This window comes from Cornus florida, unplaced genomic scaffold, assembly GCF_030987335.1.
Source record: "Cornus florida cultivar Cherokee Brave unplaced genomic scaffold, ASM3098733v1 CherokeeBrave_3.0.0_Hap2_Chr04, whole genome shotgun sequence".
Taxonomy (NCBI): Eukaryota; Viridiplantae; Streptophyta; class Magnoliopsida; order Cornales; family Cornaceae; genus Cornus; species Cornus florida.
In genome coordinates, this window is record NW_026775574.1 from 66,138,920 (window position 1) to 66,160,990 (window position 22,071).

The 22,071-nt window shown below is 36.0% G+C and overlaps 1 protein-coding gene across 2 annotated transcripts; it reads left to right on the forward strand.

The window, feature by feature from the left end:
• Positions 1-1,253: 1,253 nt before the first annotated feature.
• Positions 1,254-21,555, forward strand: LOC132303396 (uncharacterized). 2 transcript variants are annotated; one of them, XR_009481196.1, is made up of 10 exons: positions 1,254-2,047; positions 2,579-2,751; positions 2,852-3,010; positions 7,183-7,332; positions 8,777-8,920; positions 9,672-9,828; positions 10,634-10,806; positions 19,025-19,080; positions 19,605-19,777; positions 20,091-20,197. XR_009481196.1 is itself a non-coding variant. In XM_059800631.1 (10 exons), the coding sequence occupies exons 1-10, from the start codon at positions 1,837-1,839 to the stop codon at positions 21,261-21,263; spliced, it is 1,416 nt and encodes a 471-aa protein (XP_059656614.1). In that variant the 5' UTR covers positions 1,262-1,836; the 3' UTR covers positions 21,264-21,555. The 2 variants fall into 2 exon arrangements, 1 of the variants encoding a protein (XP_059656614.1); XM_059800631.1 differs by lacking the exon at positions 19,605-19,777 and adding an exon at positions 21,174-21,555 and having other exon boundaries at positions 1,262-2,047; positions 20,091-20,193.
• The last annotated feature ends 516 nt before the right edge of the window (positions 21,556-22,071 follow it).

Below are 22,071 nucleotides of genomic sequence, written 5' to 3' on the forward strand. Positions count from 1 at the left end.
TAGTACGTGTCAACTTGTAAAATAATATATCCAAATCAAGTCCCTAATACGGTTAAATATATGAAAAACTAATATGAGAAAGAAAATAGTTTTTCCTTTAACATTGTTTCAAATTTTCAATAATTTTAATCTCTAAATTTTTATTTTTCTAAAATACTTTGATTCCACTTTGTCAAAGATATATCATTGTTATCATGATGAAAATTAAAAAAAAAAAAATTATAATTCAATAAATCTATAAGCTTTAACAAAATATGATAATAATGATCAAAATAAAGAAGTATTTTAGTAATTTATACAAATAGTAGTTATAAAAAATTTCATTTATAGTCAAAAAAAAAAAAACATATATAATATCATTGAAATTTTCATTTATAATTGAAAATATTAACATATATAATATCATATATATATATATATATATATATTTCTTAAGATAGTGTTTATATATATAAGAAAAATATTTGGAGAATTATATATAAGTCTTGCAATTATTGAAAGAAAGGAAAACTACAGTATTATTAGTGTAGTATATAGAAAAATATTTGGAGAATTATATATAAGTCTTGCAATTATTGAAAGAAAGGAAAACTACAGTATTATTAGTGTAGTGTATATATATATATACTACACTAATAATACTGTAGTTTTCCTTTCTTTCAATAATTGCAAGACTTATATATAATTCTCCAAATATTTTTCTTATATATATAAACACTATCTTAAGAAAATGTCTAAGAATTGGGGTAAAATAATCACTTTTGTTAGTTTATATATATATACTACACTAATAATACTGTAGTTTTCCTTTCTTTCAATAATTGCAAGACTTATATATAATTCTCCAAATATTTTTCTTATATATATAAACACTATCTTAAGAAAATGTCTAAGAATTGGGGTAAAATAATCACTTTTGTTAGTTTATATATATATACTACACTAATAATACTGTAGTTTTCCTTTCTTTCAATAATTGCAAGACTTATATATAATTCTCCAAATATTTTTCTTATATATATAAACACTATCTTAAGAAAATGTCTAAGAATTGGGGTAAAATAATCACTTTTGTTAGTTTTGGGGGTTAATTGTTACTACAGGGTTATGTGATCAAATTGGATAGTATAAGGGGATTTAGATGATTCTATAGTTGCATTCCCAAAGCCCAACTGACAAGGACTAATGAACACGTAACATTATTTGCCCAACCCAAGAGGAATCAGACCCAAGGCCCATCCTGAATTTTCAACTGCCAAACTGAAATTGCAAATGCCGTTAGGGCATAACAGTCCGGTGAGGCGCCGATGATGCTCCTTTGCTTAAGGTTCTTGGAGAGATCGGCAATAATGGCAGACCGGGCGCTCATAGAGAGAAACGGTGAAGGTGGCGAACCGGACGGCGCACAGGAACGACTGCATGTCCAGCCAGAGAGCTCTGCTGGAGATCCTCACGCCCTTTGATAGAGCTTTCAGATGCGTCATTGTAGGGTTTCGCCGCGGACGGCGGAGATACGGCGGCGGCAGTGGAGATCTAAAGGGCAACTCTAGAGTGAGAGAGACGGATTGTGATGGGTAATTTTAGAGAGAGATTTAGACTCGGTTAACAAGTTAAAGCAGGCTCAGTCTACATTTTTTTTTAATAATATTATATTCTACTATTCAGACGTGTTGAAATTTGCTTGCCAATTGTTGACCTAAAAATGGGACAAACGTCCAAAACAGAGCGAGTTTATAGGCTCGTTCAGACAGAAAGAGAGAGTCATACTCATACGGTGGTGGTGGGTTGGTTAGTTTGAAGAAGAACAAACGAACAGAGTACAGTGAGTCGGTAGTAATGGAGGCGGAGAAGAAGAGCTCAGTGATGGTACTACTACACAATGCCTTCATCGTCACTATGGACCCCCAAAGCCGAGTGTTCCGAAACGGCGGTATCGTAATTGAAAACGATGAAATCAAAGCCATCGATCAATCCTCTCACATCCTCCACCATTTCTCTGCTCTCGAACACCAAATCATCGACCTCCATGGCCAAATCCTACTCCCTGGTTAGTGGTTACCATCTCTCTCCACACACATATATATATATATATATTCATGTACACATATAAGAATATCTAAAAAGATTACCCTTTGGTCATAAAATTTACTTTTATTGGGAACAGTTCTCATAAGAAACCAAATCCTTATGAAATTTTTAGTCTACACATAGATTTCTATATTCATGTGTGTATATATCTGTGTGTGAAAAATGAGTTGTTCACATATGTTGAAAAATTAGGACAATTTTTTTAATTACATTGAAGATACTGAAACTTAGCCCTTGTTCCTCTCTATGTCTCTAGAGTCTAGACACAGATTTATATATTCATGTATTATCCGGGATAATATTGTGGGTGGGGTGCCCGTTTGCTTGAAACTTCAAAAAAATGTGTGTGTTTGTATGTATCTTCTTTACAGTTGTACACAAATGGTTGAAAAATTGGGGCAAATTTTTAATTAGATTGACGGCACAGAAACTTGTCATTTGATTTGATGTATTTGTGACTTCCCTCCGTTTGTTGTGGTTACATATACAGGGTTCATCAACACACACGTTCATACTTCTCAACAGCTCGCTAGAGGGATAGCTGATGACGTTGATTTGATAACTTGGTTGCACCATCGCATTTGGCCTTACGAGTCCAACATGACCGAGGAAGATTCATACATCTCCACTTTGCTTTGTGCAATCGAACTCATACACTCTGGTGTGAGTATTATTAATGATCACAAGCTAATTAATGCCTGATGGATTCTTGTTTTGATTTATTAAAATGCAAATGGTTTGGGTTTGTGATGTGCTGAATCAGGTGACCTGCTTTGCAGAAGCAGGAGGACAGCATGTATCAGGAATGGCGAGGGCAGTGGAGTTACTGGGCTTGCGTGCTTGTTTAACACAGTCAACTATGGACTTCGGGGAGGGTTTACCGACATCTTGGACGAAATTGACTACCCATGATTGTATTCAGGTTCTTTGTACTTCCATTCCTTATCTTTTTGCAATGAATTACAGAAAAACTATGTGAATTGTGTTTTTTTTTTATGATATTGCAGTTTTTTCTCATTTATACTGGTAGATCAGTAGGCCTTATTTCTGATGACATGCTTGATTTATTCTTTCACGTTGAGGCATGCCGACATCTTGAATGTTTGTTTGATCACAAAAATAACATTCAGCATCTGTTAAAGTGTCAATTGACGACTCTAGGATGTAACGATTTTGTTTTCTTTTTTATTGAGAGTTTATGTACTTCATGAGTAGTGCAATGTAACCAAACTATTTTCTTTTTCTCTTTTTTTAATAAATTGTTGTTAGAGAAGGATATAGTTTATCTATTTCTGATTTTATGTTTTAACATGCGCATTGTGGATGATCATTTGTTATTTTTTATTGATCATGCAATCCAATGTAATTGAATTGGTGCATTTTGCTGATATTTACCAATTAAAAAGTATGTTCTTTTTTCCTTGGCACATTTATATTACATGCGCGATTTTCCACATAGACCTATACCTCTCTTGGCAGTTGCAGTTATTTGAGTTAGACTTGAAAGAACTTGTAATGTTTCCTTTCCCAACATAAACTATCAAAAAAGTCTTGTTCACAGCTCAACTGACTCAACCCCCATTCATCCTCTGCCTCAATACTAGATGGCTTGTGATTCCTATCTCATGTATCCAAACAAAATGATACTTCAAGTAAAACATAATATTTTATTTGCAAAACACTAGTTATTTTAGTATAGCTTGAAAAACATTAGTAATTTTAGTGGGTTCTTAGATGCAACAAGTCCTGCCTGTATACTGGTTTTGAAAAAGGTTAGTTTTTTTTTTAATTTATTAAGGCTTACTAACCTTTCATTCTTCCAATAAATCTAGTTTTGGTTCTTGAGAGGCTCAAAGGAGGAGGATGTTTGTAGGGCTATATCATCTTACTATTGGAGGTTGTACACAGAGGGAGCTTGTTGTAGACCTCAGCTAGACGGCTTAGAGTTTGATTGCATCTTGGAGGCAGACAGATAGGAGTTACAGAGGCCGTTTGAGGAGGAGGAGGTTTTGGCGACATTGAATAGCTACAGCAGGGATAAGGCGCATGGACCAGATGGGTTCACGATGGGGTTCTTCCTGGGAAGTGGTTAGAGGAGACATTATGGCGGGCTCCATCACTTACACACTCATGGTAGTTTTGAGAAGAGCTGGAATGCTTCCCTTGTTGCCCTTATTCTCAAGAAGGGTGGTGCTGCGGACGTGAAGGACTTTAGGCTATTACTTGGTGGAGAGCTTGTACAAGCTAGTAGCCAAAGTCTTAGCTCTACACCTAAGAGGAGTTATTGTTGAGGTGATTTCAGAGTGTTAGGATGCATTTGTTGGAGGAAGACAAATTCTGGATTCTGTCTTGATTGCTAGTGAGTGTGTGGACTACAGGTTGTCTAGCGAGGCTCCAGGAGTGGTGTGCAAGCTGCACATAGAGAATACTTATGACCATGTTAGTTGGAGGTTTTGTTTTGTTGTCTGTCCTGGAGAGGATGGGGTTCGGGGATACTTGGAGGAGATGGATATGGTTTTGTATATCTACAATGTGATTCTCGATGTTGATCAATGGATCTCCGGATTAATTTCTTTGACAGTCCTCGAGGGTTGTGTTGGGATCCCTTATCCCAATTCCCATTCAATCTTGTGATGGAGGTAGTTAGTAGATTGGCAAGGAGGGCTGTGGAGTTAGGTTACATCAGAGGCTTTAGAGTGGGGAGGGACTCCCCGAATCAGCTAGAGATTTTCCACCTCTTGTTTGCAGATGATACCATTGTTTTGTGACACGGATGAGTCACAGTTAAGATTCTTGAGATGTGTTATGGTTTGCTTTCAGGCAGTTTCAGGGCTGAAGATCAACCTCGGGAAGAGTGAGATTGTGCCAGTTGGGGAGGTTGTTGATAAAACCTTGTTGCCTAACAATTGGGGGTGTAGTGTTGGGTCGCTTCCTATGACATATTTGGGTTTGCCGCTGGGATCTTTCCTCGAGGAGAGTGTCTGTGTTGGGTTTCAGTGGTGGAGCGTTTTGAGAGGAGGTTAGCAGGTTGGAAGAAGTAATATCGAGAGAGAGAGAGAGAGAGAGAGAGGGAGGGGGAGGAGGAGGAGGAGGAGGAGGAGGGGGGGTGGTTTAACTCTTATGAACTTCCAACATATTATTTCTCTTTTTCAGGTCCCTATCTCAATTGTGAGGAGAACTGAGAAGTTGCAAAGGAACTTCTTGTGGGGTGGCATGTGAGATTTTCTCAAATTCCATCTTGTGAAGTGGGAGCATGTTTGTAGGCCTATTCAGCTAGGTGAGTTGAGTATCAAAAGGTTGGAGCTGTTCAATAAGGCCTTGCTTTGGCGATGATATTATTTACTGCAGTTTTATATTTTATTTGGAGAGAAAGAAATGAGAGATTGCATAATGATAAATTGTGTGACTCTATGGAGCTAGCTAAGTGTATTTTGTGGGAGGTTATGGATGTAATGGGGATTAGTCTTCAAGACATCTTGTAATCTGTTTTCTAGTTTGTTCTGTCATGATTTTTGTTGGCCTTCATAGGAAGGTTTTTGTTGTGTAAGTGGGGGTATGCCCTCACTTGCTTTTATTTGTACACTATTGTTGATATTTATAAATAAGGCCTTGCTTGGGAAGTGGCTTTGGAGATTTGGGGTGGATAGACGTAAGCTTTGGGGGAGGGTCATTGCCACCAAATTTGGAGAGATCAGGGATTGGATGGTGTTCCTTAGAGGTGAGGCAGCTGGCTAGGGTGGGCATTGGAAGGCTATTCAGAGAGGATGGGACAAATTCTCCAAACACATTCGGTTAAGGGTGAGGAGTGGGAGGATGTCAGCTTTTGGACGGATGTGTGGTGTGGGGATTGTTCGCTAGCATCCACTTATTTGTGTTTCTTTCAGATATCTATGGACAAGGAAATTATGGTGGCCAACCAGTATCACTTGATAGTGGGATGATGCTTTGGGATGTCCAGTTTGTGAGGCCCTTTCAGGATTGAGAGTTGGGAGATATTGGTAAGTTGTTGGCCCTGCTATACCGTTAGAAGTTGGGAGGGGTGGAGCCTGATGTGTTTGGGTCTGGATGGAGTCTAGCCATTTCTGTTTTGAGGTGCGTGCTTTTTACCGAAGTTTGATGGATGTTCGTGGGCCTTCTTTCCCTTGGAAGGCACCGCTCAAGGTGGCCTTTTTTGGATGGACAGTGGTTCTATGGAGGATTTTGACTATTGATAATCTATGAGGAAGCGTCAGATTATTGTCAATTGGTGTTGCACGGTCAGTCATCTTCTCTTGCACTGCCCGATTGCTTGAGATAGTTGGGCTATGCTCTTTGCCCTTTTTGGTGTCAATTGGGTTATGCCAGAGTCCCCACAGGGCATGCTTGAGGCTTGGAGAGGGTGTGCAGTGAGGAGGCCAGTCCGAGATGCTTGGAGGGTAAATCCCCTTTGTTTATAGTAGGGATTGTGGCATGAGCAGAACAGGTGTTCCTTTGATGGAGTTGAGGTTCCGACTTGGGTGCTTATATTCTCTATTCTTTTTACTTTAATTTTTTTGGTTACAGGGATGGAATTGTAAATCAGTAGGGAATTTAGTGAATTTTGTGGATTCAGTGAATGTATAGCAGATTTTCTTAGTCTTGCTTTTGTTCTTAAGTTGCGCTCCCCTTTGAGCACTCTTTTAATGAAATCTTGACCCAAAAAAAAACAACAAAAGGTTTAGCTCAAAGGAGACATTCAAAAGATTGTCAGTGTCAATGATGTCGACCGGAAATTGCTCATATAACAAACAACAGTGTGCTTATTTTAGTGTGCTTATTTTATTTTAGTGTGATAAATAACAAATACTAATTGTGTCTTTTTCAGTGTGCTTATTTTTTTGGTTATTTTTTATTTTTCATTTTATTTTATCATGGGCTGGGGTGAATTGTTTGTTAGACAGCGTTGGAGGTGCATCCTGTGCATGAACCAATTCTGCCCTAGCATATGTTACAATATTTACCCTTTTATTCATTAGCATCTCTTAGAAATTATTGTGATTTATTTATATCCTTATTTGATTTAGTCAATTACTTCAATCATTATGAGAACAAAGTGTGTCTTTATGTTAAGGACAGTCTCAAAAGGAACTTTACAAGAAACACCACGATACAGCAGATGGACGCATCAGAATATGGCTTGGAATCAGGCAAATTATGAATTCAACTGATCGTTTACTGCTTGAAACAAGAGAGACAGCGGAAGAGCTGAAAACTGGGATCCACATGGTAGGGCTCTCTCTCTCTCTCTCTCTCTCTCTCTCTCTCTCTCTCTCTTACACACACACACACACACACACAAATGCATGTGTGTATGAAAGCTTTTTGAGGATATCTCATTAGACGCCCTGGTTATACACATGTAAAAATTTTCTCATAATCTAAAACACCTTTGAATTCCATGTTCTTGCATGTCTGGTGTGTTGATTAACTTTTGTCGTGAGCCTCGTGGGTGTCTGCGTCTGGTGATGGAGAGGGTGATGGAGGAATAAGAAGAGTGGATGGGTTGGAAGCTGGTGCGGCCTTAGGGGGCAGAGAGAGTGAGTGTGTGGTAGCAATGGATAAATCAAGAGAGAACCCCGGCCACAAGTCAGTGTTGTCCTCTTTTTCCAGAACTTTTACTGAAATTCAGAGGGGGGTAATACCCTATTATAAGAGTACGGGAGTACAGAGGACAACTGGAGATACTTAGCACATGTGTTAGGACAACATAACTAAATGGAGATACGAGCAAATAAGAGAATATTCTCAGGTTAAATAGCACTAGCAACATTGGTGAACCTGAGTCCTGGATGACAGCTGACAAAATATCAAAATCCATAACATAATTAGTCTAAATGGCTGAATTTTGTTTCCATGAATGTTTTCTAAATTTTGTTCCATTTTTATCTGTTGCAAGTTCCAATTTGAGTTGAAAATTCTCTTTTCTTCTTGGTTCATATGTGTTTCATACATTCCATTAGATGTATGGTGTTGGGTAAAACTTCATGTGATTCTGTAAACAAAATATAAATCCCGACATTGCTAGATCATCTATATAACTCAATGAAGAATGAGAAAATAGTGAATGAGAAATTTAAAATTCTTGGTAGATCATCGCAGGGAATGACCTTGGCGAGTCCTTGTTTTCAGCCCTAACACCACAAACTCTTGAGATAGCATCGTGAGCTACAGCTCAGTCATGAGGTAACACTGCAACTTCCAATCGAGCTTGAGGAGCTCATTGGATTAGATATTTTAATTCATAGAATTAATTTACCAGTTTCCTCATTTTGTCCACTACTTTGCCTTCATGGTTAAACCCAGGTATACCAAGTCATGGCCCCAGAAGTTTTTATTCCTATGTCTTCTTACTGAAACTGCAATAGAGGATTCCACTACATAAATTACTTGCTTTTTTTTAGTCCTCTTTTTGAGAGAGATTCAAAACTGTAAATTGCCAAGGTTGCTTTCATCTTGAGAAATTTATAGAATTTCGCTGTTCAATATTTTGACCAATTTCTGTTGATCTGGTACAAAAGTTTTTTTGTTTCTCTTTTTTCTTCTTCCTTTGTTTATTCAAAAATATAGAATAGTCTTAGGCATAGCATCCCCCCTCCCCCCAAAAACAAAGGATATGAATTCTTTAATAGTTTGTTGCTGCTGGTTCTCCTTTAATGTTTTCTGTATGTAGCACGTTGCAGAGATACCTTATGAGAATGAAGTTGTGATGGATTCTCGAAAAGTTGATCATGGAACTGTTTCATATTTGGAGAAAATCAAGCTCCTGCGGGGTAATTTGCTAGCAGCTCATACTGTATGGGTCAACAAAACTGAGGTAATTCTTTCTGTTCATTCTGTGTTGCACTAATCAAATCAAACTGCATAACTTGTCATGGATATAGAATAAAATCAGAATGCAGTCAAAGACTGCCCAAAGATAGTGAAGTGGAATGCACATTAAAATACAGGCTGAAAGATGTTCATGTACATCATAAGCATTTAATATTCTTTTTTTTTTTTCCCTTTACTTAATAAATGAGTGGCAAGAGATGTGCTACTGTGGTTCATTTGTTTGATTAGTGACGAATGCATGATATTGTTTCAAGGATTTTTCTTTCTTTTCTTTTTTTTCTTTTTTTTTTTCCTTTTATTGTGGAAAATTTGAGCATTTTTAACATTTTTTTTTGGTGCAAGGCATTTTAAATATTTCTTGAGCTGCCTTGCATATTTCTTGCACATCAATATAGTGGTAATTTTTGTATTTAAACTGCTGATCATAGAGTTGAAAAGATATTCAGTATTTCTGGATTTCAACCTAATGTTGACCTCATAGGCTTCTTCAAGTGCTGGAGCTGATCATTGAACATTCCCCCTCCCCCTTTGCACTTTTACTTACAAAATAAAACACAGATAAAGAAAAGGTACACTTTCTTAACAATCTTTTTGTTTGTGGTTACTTTAATTACCTCTAGAAGTCAATGCACTTATTACCTGATCATTGATTAATCACAATTTTCACCTTGCTTATATATATACATGTATATATTGCAGGGTGTTTAAACTGTTATCTCATATTTTCGTTTCAGATTGGTTTCCTTTCAAGGGCTGGTGTTAAAGTATCTCATTGTCCTGCTGCTGCTATGCGTATGCTTGGATTTGCCCCTGTAAAAGAAATGATTGAGGCTGGTATTTGTGTGTCCTTGGGAACAGATGGTGCACCATCGAATAATAGAATGAGCATTGGTTTGTCTTAAATCTGAAATTCTGGTTTTCCATTCTTGCTCCATTAAATAAATAAATTTACTTTCATGTTGGAGCACAATGGACGCGATCTTGCACTTTTTTTATGTAAGATTTCCCTTTTCTTTAGATCATGTAATGTTGATGTCTTGTGGGTATTGATGTAACCAAGGAACTGCTTACTCAATTTTCAGCTACCCAGCTTTCCTTCCCAGCACATTCACCCACAGCCAAAAAAATAAAATAAAATAAAAGAGACAGTTGCTGTTTGTGATATCGAGACTTAGTAATCCTTTTAAGAGACCAATTAGAGTTTCTTTTGGCTTCTGTTTTTCTTTTGGTCGGTAATGCTTTAGGGATTTCTCATTAATAAATCCATCTTACAAATCTTGGTGGCATAGTTAAGCTTGTCATGGATCTGTGTTAGTGGCTTTATATCTGGTAATTTGTACTTACACAAAAAAGAAACATTTTCTTGGAGGGTGCAAGTCAAGATTTTAACAATGCAAACAACAGTAGACAGAAAAAATCAGTGAAGAAGAAAAAGAATTAACTTCCTTTTGGGTCATGCTACATGTAATCTTGGCAAAATTTACAAAGCACTATAATTATTGCCATGATTTGTTCTGTCATGAAAACAGTGTCTGCTTCTTTAGGGTTCGCCCTCGTGATTTAAAATTGACAGAAATTAATGTTGTTCTCTAGATGCCTTTGTAGTTCATTGATAAGTGGAAATTACTTCTTGATTAGTATTGCTTACGGCAATGATACCGGTTGAGAATTTACACGTGGAATTATCCTTGTGCAGTTGATGAGATGTACCTAGCTTCTCTGATCAACAAAGGAAGGGAAGCTTGTGTGAAAGGAACAACTGATCCTACAGTTCTTCCTGCTGAAACAATTCTGAAAATGGTGACAGTAAATGGTGCAAAATCAGTACTCTGGGACAATGAAATAGGGTCACTTGAGGTTGGGAAAAAGGTTGGTTTTTCTTTCAACCATAGAACATCTGTTGTTTAACTGTGGGAAAACTTATTCTAAGTGCTGGCAGCATTGTACTGTGGGGATTTTTTCTTATTCAAATTGTTTTTTCTTTTTCTTTGTCCAATCCTGCTGAAAAAGGTGATGGAAAGGGTATTTTTTGGTTGCAAAAATACAGCATGATACTATGTTATAACTAGTTTTAAATCATAGTTCATTTTTTTTTTAGTCAGATATAGTCAGCATAAGCATTTCTCTATTGTTAGAGAGTTCTTGTTCCACATCAGATCTAGATGGCGAAGTCTTGGCTTATATGGTGGGTAGACAGCTCCACCTAACATGATGTAAGCAGAAGCGATAAATTTGTTCACAAGAAACAATTTATTTTGAATCCACAAAATAGGTGTTTTGAATCCACAAAACGAAGAGATAATTCAAAGAAATCTGATAAATTATTGATAATTGAATGAATAAAAATTAATTTTGCACTTTGCAGTACACATATTTATAATAAAAGAAAACCTAACACTAGAAGAAAACTAAAAACATAAAGAAACCTAATAGCAAAAGGAAAATAGCACTAAAAATAAGCCTAAAAATAAAGTTTCTCTAAAAATTCCGAAAAAAAATAGAATAAGAAACCTAATAAACAAAAAAATCTTAAATTTAAAATTTTAGAGCAATCCGAGATCATTAAGGCCTTAAACAAAAATCTCAAAATAATTAGCCGGCCTCGTATAAGACGATGAAACACGATTTCGGAGCCCTAAACAAAGGTTTTCGGCCGAAAATCAACATGGCCCACAAGCAAAAGTTAGTGAGTTTTTCTCAATGAATCGTTTCCGCCCAAAACACACTATTGGTTTGTCGAAAACGGGGTTGTCGAACTATGCAGAATTCTGTGCTACATCAGTCCCCTCCACTTCAAAAAAAACTCGTCCTCAAGTTTGGCTGCGTACAACATGAATTATTGCCTACCACAAAATCATATTGTTCACTGCCATGAGAATCTTCAAAGCACAACACCAAAGTATTTTTATTAGCACCTTTTTGAATAAAAACTTCTTCACTTGCAATCTACTCAAATAATGATCCTTCACTAATTTGAATCTCAAATTCATCAAAACCATCTTGGATATTCAATTTAAAATTTTCTTTGACCCCGTCAACAATTGATTCATATTTTTCGCTTTGAAATTCAAACTTCTTGTCACCATCTTCTTCTTTTGCCATATTAAATTCCTTAACGGCATCAACTTTAACAAGAGGTGAAACAACAAAATTCTTCTCATGATTTATCTCATAGTAAGGTGGAAGAAACTTGGCTAGCAAAAGACGTTTCATCTTCAACCAAGATCGTACCGGTGCTTTTATTTGTCGTGCATGAGAAACTCGCAACTGTTCCCACCAATTAAAAGCTATTCCTTCAAATTTATATGCAACCAATGCCACCTTATTTTCCTCTTTAATTTCCATGTAATCAAAGAACCTCTAAAAATCTTCTAGCCAATCCAAAAAATTTTCAATATGAAAGCGACCATCAAAACTAGGAGGAAAATTCCTAAGATTATAATCCCAATGATTAGACATGTCTCTATGACCCCCAAACACGTCTTCAGCGTAATCTTCATCATCACTATCACTGAATTTATCCTCGTAGGCTGGTTGCCTACGTGGCATGGGGTTGCGTTTCCAAAAAGGACGAACGAGATCTTCGTCAACGTTTCGCACCCTATTGTTATTGCGATTCTGATTTGGACCCAATGCGAGCCCACCAAGGGTTGCTTGAATTTCTTGCAATGCTTGTTGGGTTGTCTATCGAAAGTCCAGGAATTCGGCCCTCGAAAAAGCCTCTCTCTGTCAATCTTCGTCGCCAGCGAGGTTGATGTCACCACGTTCATCTGCCATCAGACAAGGAAAAGACGGGGCTTTGATACCAACTGACGTAAGCAGAAGCGATAAATTTGTTCACAAGGAGCATTTTACTTTGAATCCATAAAGTAGGTGTTTTAAATCCACAAAACGAAGAGATAATTAAGAGAAATCTGATATATTATTGATAATTGAATAATTAAAAATTAATTCTACACTTTGCAGTATACATATTTGTAATAAAAGAGAACCTAACATTAGAAGAAAACTAAAAAATAACGAAACCTAATAGCAAAAGGAAAATAACACTAAAAATAAGCCTAAAAATAAAGTTTCTCTAAAAATTCCACAAAAATAGAATAAGAAACCTAATAAATTAAAAATACTAAATTTAAAATTTTAGAGCAATCCAAGTTCATTAAGACCTTGAACTAAAATCCCGAAATAACTAGCAGGCCTCGTATAAAACGATAAAACACGATTTCGGAGCCCTAAACGAAGGTTTTCAGCCGGAAACCAGCGTGGCCCACAAGCTAAAGCCAATGGGTATTTCTCAATGCATCGTTTCTACCAAAAAAAAAAAAACTATTGGTTTGTCAAAAATGGACTTGTTGAATTGTTTGTGGAACTGTGCATAATTCTATCCTACATCATAACAACTTAAGTTTTTGGGTCGGATGGCAAACCCCAGGCCCATTACAAGTGGTATCAAAGTATGCCAAGTCCTTGATCCGGTGTCATGTCAAGCACCCACACGGGTCGGGTTTGTGTTTGGGTTGTTACTAGTTACTTCTGCCGTTAGGTGGGACAAGTAAGCTGGATGGTCCAACCGCAATGAGGGCGTTGTGAGTTCGGGTGGAGGAGAATGTTAGAGAGTTCTCGTCTTACATCGGATCCGGATAGGGAAAGTCTTGGGCTTATATCGGCAGGTAGGCAGATCCACCTAATAGCTTAAGCTTTTGGGGCTTATGGCAAGCACCCGGCCCGTTACACCTATATCAAACCGTTACACCTATATCAAAGTCTACGAGAAGAAAATTTTAAGATAACTACTTTAAAAGATAATTCTAATGTCATTTACATTAGAAGTCCTTGAAAATTTAAGATAACTGCATTAAACGATAATTCTAATATCAATTGTGTGACAGTTGAAATTAATTGCGATTTGATTGAATAACACTGACTATTTTTTATTAAAATAAAAAAGGACACAATGAGCTTAATAGTAAGGAAGAATTGTGCAGAGCTAGAAAGCTAAGGAAGAAAAAGAAAATTCCATTCACCTATCTCAATACCCAAAGAACAAAAAAATGACCTTGTTGAAAAAAGGAAAACTAGGTGTAAAAATTGTATAGAATTGTTACTATAGATGGTGTTAGGGTTTGTTTGTTCCCGACAAAGCCATTGATTGTAAATTGACATTAATTAATAAAATTTAATTTATTTATTTTCATATATAATATTGATGAATTATTGTATTGGGTTGTTTTTTTTTTTATAGATAAATAGGAAATAATGTAATTTTTTTTTTGGTCATTGGCAAGAAACTCACACACCCACTTTGTTCCTTTGGAGACTCTAACCCTCACCCAACCACTTTAGAAGGTAGAGGAGATACCATTGGGTCACAAGGCCGTGAATTATTGTATTGAGTAGTTCAAAGATTTTTTGAGCTAATTGTCCATTAATTATGATAGGATAAATTTATGTGCACATAAAGTAAGGTTCGTGCATCGGAGATATATATTCATCGGTATTCATAATTATTAATGTTCGCACTCAAAGGAATAGAATTGGACATTCTATTTCATAAGTGTAACTGTTGGTTTCTAACTCGATGGAAACACTAAGTGGAGTGACTTGTCTCGGTGATCTGGACGAGGTGATTCAAAACCAATGACATGCTGAACAGGTCGCCGATAAGTAAAAAATTAGTTGTGCGATCATGAGTAGTTTTCCTTATCTATTACTAATATAAGTTATCTTAATCCTAAGAACTATACCGACCGGGGTTGTACTAATATTTGCTTTAATTTACTTGAGTAACTTGCGGGTCAACACACTTGGTATTTTGGGTAAGGGTAAAGTACAGTAACACCCCTTGAGGTTTGTCAAAAGGACACACAGATACAAGTTACCCTATTTTTGGACAATGAGACCCCCTTATGAGATTTGCAATCCAAATATAGCCTAAAATCATGTGAAAGTCTACTTTACCCTTCACTGTTTAATTAATTTTAATTATAAAATATCAAAATAATTAAATGACTAAATTACCGTTACCTCTCTCTCTAAATTACCCTCTGCCTTTCTCTCCCCCCCCCCCCCCCCCCCCCCCCCCCCCCCGGCCCTCTCTCTCTCTATAGCCACACCACAACCACACACACACACCGACAGAGACCAACAGAAATTTCTTCCTTGCAGAGACCAATAGAGAAAGAAAACTGGGTGTGGCTTTTGGGTGTTAATTTTCGGGTGGGATGGTGTTAAAAGAGAGTGGTGGTCAATGGTGGTGGTCCAGTGATGATGGTGGCGGTGGTGTGTATATATATAGGGGTGTGGGTGCAATCTTTGCCGGAAAATCAAAACAAACCCAGAAAACCTGATCTCTCCCATACCCAAATTCATCACCTCACTAATAGCAATCTTCGCCGGAAAATCAAACCTTAACCCCGCCGCTATCGCCACAGTATCACTCCACTCTTTCACGGCAGTATCAGCCACTCTCGGAGTCAACGTCGCCGGAGTCTCTCTGTCGAGACGGCGGAGTCAATGACGCTGATGGTGGAGGAGAGGCAGTTGTTGCTTCCGACCCGCCGTCTTTTCTTCGGCCCACCACCAGCACCACTAGATATCATTTCCACGGGAAGATAAGAGAGAGAAAGGGTGTACTTGTGTGACGATTGCAGAATTTATGAACCTCTCTCTCTACAAATATATATATATATATACACACACATATCTATACAGAATTTCTCCGATTAATCAATTAATTGATAACTAGGTATGGCTTTTGGGTGTTAATTTTCAAATGGGATGGTGTTGAAAGAGAGTGGTGGTCGATGGTGGTGGTCCGGTGATGGTGGTGGTGTGTGTGTATATATATATATATATATAGGTTTGTGGGTGCAACGGTGGTTGCAGTGGGTGTTGTGTTGCAGTGGTTGTGATGGTGGGTGTTGTTGTGGCGGTTGTGGTTGTGTATATATATATATATATATATATATTGTGAGGGGGGAAGAGAGAGGCAGAGGGTAATTTAGAGAGATAGGCAAGGGTAATTTAGCCATTTAATTATTTTGTAATTAAAGTTAATAAATAGTGAAGGGTAAAGTAGACTTTTCACATAATTTTTGGCTGTTTTGGGATTGCAAATCTCATAAGGGGGTGTCATTGTTCAAAAATAGGGTAACTTGTATCTATATGTCCTTCTGGCAAACCTCACAGAGTGTTATTGTACTTTACCCTTTGGGTAAATATTCTAGATGGAATCCGTGTGTTTTCGTATTTTGGCTAGGTTGATTTGATCACAAAATCTGGCAAGTTGTATTTAATAAATATAAAATGAGATACAACAATAATGCTATGATTTTCTAAACAAATAGAAAATTCATGCAATATTTTTCAATGGTTTGAAATATATGCTTTCCAAAACCAAGTTGAATATCCCTTTCAAAAAAACTATAAATAATGCACAAGAAACTACCACAACCTGACATTCTATCCAAGGCAAAACAATAGAAACAATTCATCTCCCATTAGATTCTTTAGACATTAAATTCCAAGAAAACACAATTAAAGCATCGCCTTTTAAATTCAAAGCAGATTACAAAAGTCCAAATGATATACCGACAGCAAGAGATGTAAAAAATATTATAGAACGAAATAATTATACAAACCAAATTTTGTATACAATTAGTAATCAATTAACTGGAATTGAAAATATTGTTCAAAAAGAAGATACTGTTAAAAAAACATAAAGGATGAAAAACCATTTTGTAAGCCACATCAAATCCAAGGAACTTAATTAAAAGTCTCCAAGAAGATGATGTTATTTCTCAATAGACGCTAAAATAGCCCAATTAAATGACCAAATAAAACCAAACCTTTATAAGTCCTGACACGCCACAATCTGCCAAAAGTAAGTTAATTGCTCCAATAGAAGGAAGTGGTGAATCCAACGTTGAGACAATACCAAGCTTAAATGGCAAAATAGGAAAAACTTTTACCCAAGACCAAATTTTCCTTGTCTTCAATTAGAAAGAAAGGGGAACTTTTTCCCAAGCCAAATACCATGGAGGAACCATTTACGAATGGAACATAGATGGAATGACAGAAAATCATGAGACATAACGTCAATTGTGTTTGTGACTTTTTTCTTTTCTCGTCATAGCATCATTTTTTTTTCTCTTTTTTTTTTTTTTTTGTCATAGCATCATTGCTTTTTGTCTTTTTTCTTTTCTTTTGGAGGTTATATATATATATATATATGAGAATCCTCCGTAGGAAAGCTTTAGCTTCATATGTTTATGTGCTTTGTCTTCTTTTTTTGAAAAAATGATTTGTTAAATTACTTTGCTTCAAATTTCTTTATTTGAGAAGTTTCCGGAGCTCTGTTTCAACTGCATTCATGTTGCTTCTGACTTCTTTCAATCAATATTATTAGTTTATCCCCATGGTCTTGCTTTGCCTTTTATGTAATGAAAAATGCAGAAATAGAAGAGGAACACCGAGGTTAGTAATAATTTATAAACCCCTCAATACAACCCCTACAATGGATTAGATATCCAATTCCAAATAAAAAATATATTTATTAGCAAGATTAAAAAATGCAAAAATATTTTCAAATTTTGATTTAAATCAGGATTTTGGCAAATCCAAATTCACCCAAAAGATAGATACAAAACAGCTCCAATAGCAACTACGCACAATCAAAATGAACATGAGTGTTGTGGAATTTCCCAACAGTAATCACAAGAATAATACTGTCAAAAAGCAAACTATTTGAGTTTTTCACATGCAAAAAGTAGTGTGCATACACTCAAATAGAAAGGTTCCAAAATTCAGCCCATTTTATTCAAAGAAGTCATAAGCAACATGCAGTTGGAGCAGAGCTCCAGAAACTTTTCGGATGAAGACATTTGAAGACAAAGCAATGCAAAGACATAAAAATATGAAGCCAAAGCTTTCCTGCGAAGGATTCTTATGTGGGATATATATATATATATGCACAGACCTATATATAACATCCGAAATAAAAGAAACGAGACAAAAAGTAATGATGTTATGACAAGAAAAAAGAAAAAGATTAAAAGAAATAATGTTTTGACAAGAAAATAAAAAGTCACAAACACAATTGATGGCATGTCATAAATAGTTTTTGTTTAAATATATTTAATCAAACAGATAAACCTAGGGGGCCAAATATGAATTAATTGTATATTGGATTGATGGTCATATTTATCCAAACAACTAATTAACGTGGAGGGGTCAATTTATCCATGTCCTTAAGAGTGCAATTTTTTCTTTATAGCGGAGTTAAAAATAATTAATAGAGGTATTTTAATAGGCTAGGTGTTAGCAAGGTATTAAAATTTCCTATTGAAGTCAAGTATAAGGATAAGCCTATCAAATCCCACTCCTAGTCCAACTTGGAAAGCAAGCAGTATATGAAAGGTGAATTAGTGTGGAATAAGGAGAGTATTTAATTGGAACACTACCTCCATATATAGAGGTAGTAAGGCTGTTCCAAAAACACACAAGGCACACAATAATATTCAAAACATTTTCTTCACACACCTCTCCTAATTCCCTAATTCAAAAGGAGATCTGAAGCCCACACTTCACTGCTCGTCGATTTCCTACCCGGAGATAGGAGTGAAGATCCGGAGGCACCATAGTTCGTTGGAGATCAAGGGTTGTGGACATCCATATAGCAATCAATCAAGTTTTGGTGGCAGACAATTATTTAATTGTTTAAGAGGTAAAGTGATCTAACCCTCTATGATAATCAAAGAATATTAGTGGTTCATTAAAGCTAATTGGGACGATCATGTTCTGCTCATGAAAACTATTTTTTGAAAAATTGCTTCCGCTTTATTTACTTCGGGCTACCCAACAGATGGAAGCACACAATTTCAAGGTGATAATCTTAGTATCTTGCACTTCTTTATGAGTTGCATGAGCTAGAAATTGCAATGGGCTACATATTCAGGTGTTATCATTTTTATACTTGATTAGTCTCTACTCAGTTGTATGACTTCTTTTTAACTTCAGATCTATTATCTTTCTCAATGCTATGCTAGAAAATTGACACAGATTATTGTTTGTTTTCATCATTTGGTAGGCTGACATGATTGTTGTCAATCCTTTCTCCTGGTCTATGGTTCCTCTGCACGACTGGTATGAATCTGCCCCTGATGTCATGCAATACTTCATAGATTTATCTTTGTTGAAAGCTTTTGCTGTTACATTGTCTATTTGAACTCGTCTGTTATGAAAGAATCTTCCTGATTGTCATTCTCAAATACTGCTCTCAAATACTGCTCTTATAGAATTCACTTGTGATTGAAATGTGTTGGAGAATATTATTATAGGAACCTTAAATTTCTCCACAGAATATTGTGGGAGTGATTTTAGTATATGATAAAATATGATTAGAGTGATTTATGGTTCCTATAATAATATTCTCCAACAAAATGTTTTAGAATTTCCCTTTCCAAAATTGTCAATATGAAACTCTTACCAAAATAAATAAAATAAAATAAACTGGAACTAAATTAGAAGTCAATTTTTATAGGGTGACTGGCTACTGCATAGATCCACGGCCTAATAGTTGAATTTATCAGTTTATATCCTTTCCCAGCTTATTGACACCTATTTAGCTCTGTTTCTTCAATTATTACTTTGCATGTTGTGGAGACCAGCGGGAGGGTGGGCCGTGCATCTTGAATCTGGATTTTTATCTTCACAAGGTCTAATTAAGGGCCAGCAGCCATCACAACACTAAGGCTCTATTGACATGAAATGTTTTCCGGAAAACATCTTATGTATTTTCTAATGTTTGGTTCCATATTGTAACATTAAAAATATATTACTGGTAAATATTTTCAATTAAAGCTCGAATTTTATTTATACTTAGTTTACCTTAGCAAGAAACACACACACACACACACTTTTCTGTTTGGGGACTTGAACCTTCGACCTTCTACTTTGAAAGGTGAGGAAGTACCACTAGGCTACAACCTTTGGTTGTATCAAATCTCCAAATTGAGACCTAAAATTCTCTCTGGTTACTTGCTGTTCAGCAGTGTAGTTCATTTTTATTTGTTTTTAGCAAGATTCAGATCCAAGTTTCCCGCTACCATATTAAACTAATTCGATGGATTGATTCATTTTTTACTAATTTGCAGCATCTCTAGCCTTGTATATTGCATGCGAACTGAAAATATCGTCTCTGTAATGTGCAATGGTCGTTGGATTATGAAGGATCAGAAAATCTTGAATGTGGATGAGGTAATTACCAATAGATTTATTAATTTATCTGGAGTGAGTTTATGGAGGATGCATTGAAGATTGGAAGTAGATATTTAATGCTTATGCATCTGATATTATTATTGTCAACCGATGTGTCCTTTAATAGAAAACCACTTGAAAGTTAAATTAGGTTGCTTGACATCCCCCCACCCGCAACAAAACACACACACAACACCACCACCACCACCACATGGTCCACACCCACCCCCTATGAATTAGTTGGTTGATACGTTGAGTTGTACCTTTTTGGATTTGCATCATATGTTGAGAAGCATAACATATAGCTCTTTTAGATGGTACCTTTTATTGGTCTAGTTTCTTAAGTTGCTATCTCACAACTTTGACAGACACACACACACAAAGGATGTTTATAGTTCAAAGAATTTTCAGGGGAAAGTAGTAAGCTTTTCAGAGGCGGACAAAATATTTTGAAAATGTTAGGGGGATGGAAGGGTGGGACGGCTTCACGAATCATTTTTTGCAGTTCTACTCTAACTGAACCAATACCATGTTCTTTTCAACCTTCTCTTTCTTCTTTTAGTTTCACATATTTGAACCAAATCCGTCTGATCACTGCTTCTCATTGCATATGAACAGTCCGTTTTATCATAACATATGTTGGATGAAAATGAGGCATTTCTAACGAGAAGACATTTAAGAGTTTACTCCACTGCTCTCTCTCTCTCTCTTATTTATTTATTTTAGAATGAGCTGCGCTTTTAGCAATATTAGATTCACCATAAGAATGGTAGATACATTGGTTATTATGACTGTGCTTCCTGTTTTATGTGTTGTATTGGATCTCATCACCTAGTGCAAGATTAGGAGAAATAGTTCTATTCTTGTGTTAACAGAAGGGATTGTTAAAAAGCTGAACTATTTCTGCTCTATTATTTTGTTTATCGGGAACCAATGATATGCTTCTTACCCCTTTATTTTTCTGGCTATAAATTGGACAGGAAAAAATAATTTTGATGGCAAAGCATGCTTCAAGTGCACTTTTGAAAAGGGCAGGCATCATGATTCCGAACAGAATGAATGTGCTTTGATATTTCTATCCTTTCTTTTCCTTTCCTCCCAGCGAAACCATACGCATTGCGTAAATGAAATGACCAGATTAAGTGCGGACGTTGTTCTTGATGGTAAAAGAGCTTTTATGAGTACAACAGTCATAAAATTGTTGCAAGTAAAATTATTATTGTGATGCATTCTATAAAGCACTTTTTGTAGGTAAAACACTTTTATTGTTGTTTGGTAGTAGTATTGCTTATAATACTAATTTTACTATATTACCAATACACTAATAGTCAAATAAACTTACCCAAATTTTAATTATTTTCATATTTCATTGTCTTCAATAATTATGCGAAGATCATTTTGAATTTTTTCTTTATGATCACTTTGTTTTTTTTTTTTTTTTTTTGTTTATTATATAGTATTTGTAATTTAAACATATGTGATTGTCACCTAAAGAATTTTGCTCAATCGAGGAAGAAGATATTATAACAGCTGGACTAATGGCCATGTTTTTACGTTGTTCAATTGTTGTCTTAAAATTCTTTTGAACAATTCTGCGAAAGTAGTAAAGTGATGGCATGTAATTATGAAATTCACTATATTCCTTCTACGCAAGGAGCCCGATTATGAACAGTTGATGAGCATGACGAGCCGAGCTGGGAGATGTTTGAGCTCGTTCATGAGCATAACAAGTTTTGCTGAGAGATGTTTGAACTCAACTTGTTTAATAAATAAATATAAAAATCTTGTTCGAACTTGATTCATTTATTAACAAATGAACTCAAACCGAACCAAAACTCTACACGTACTAATCTATTTTTTGTTAATTATTAACTTAAG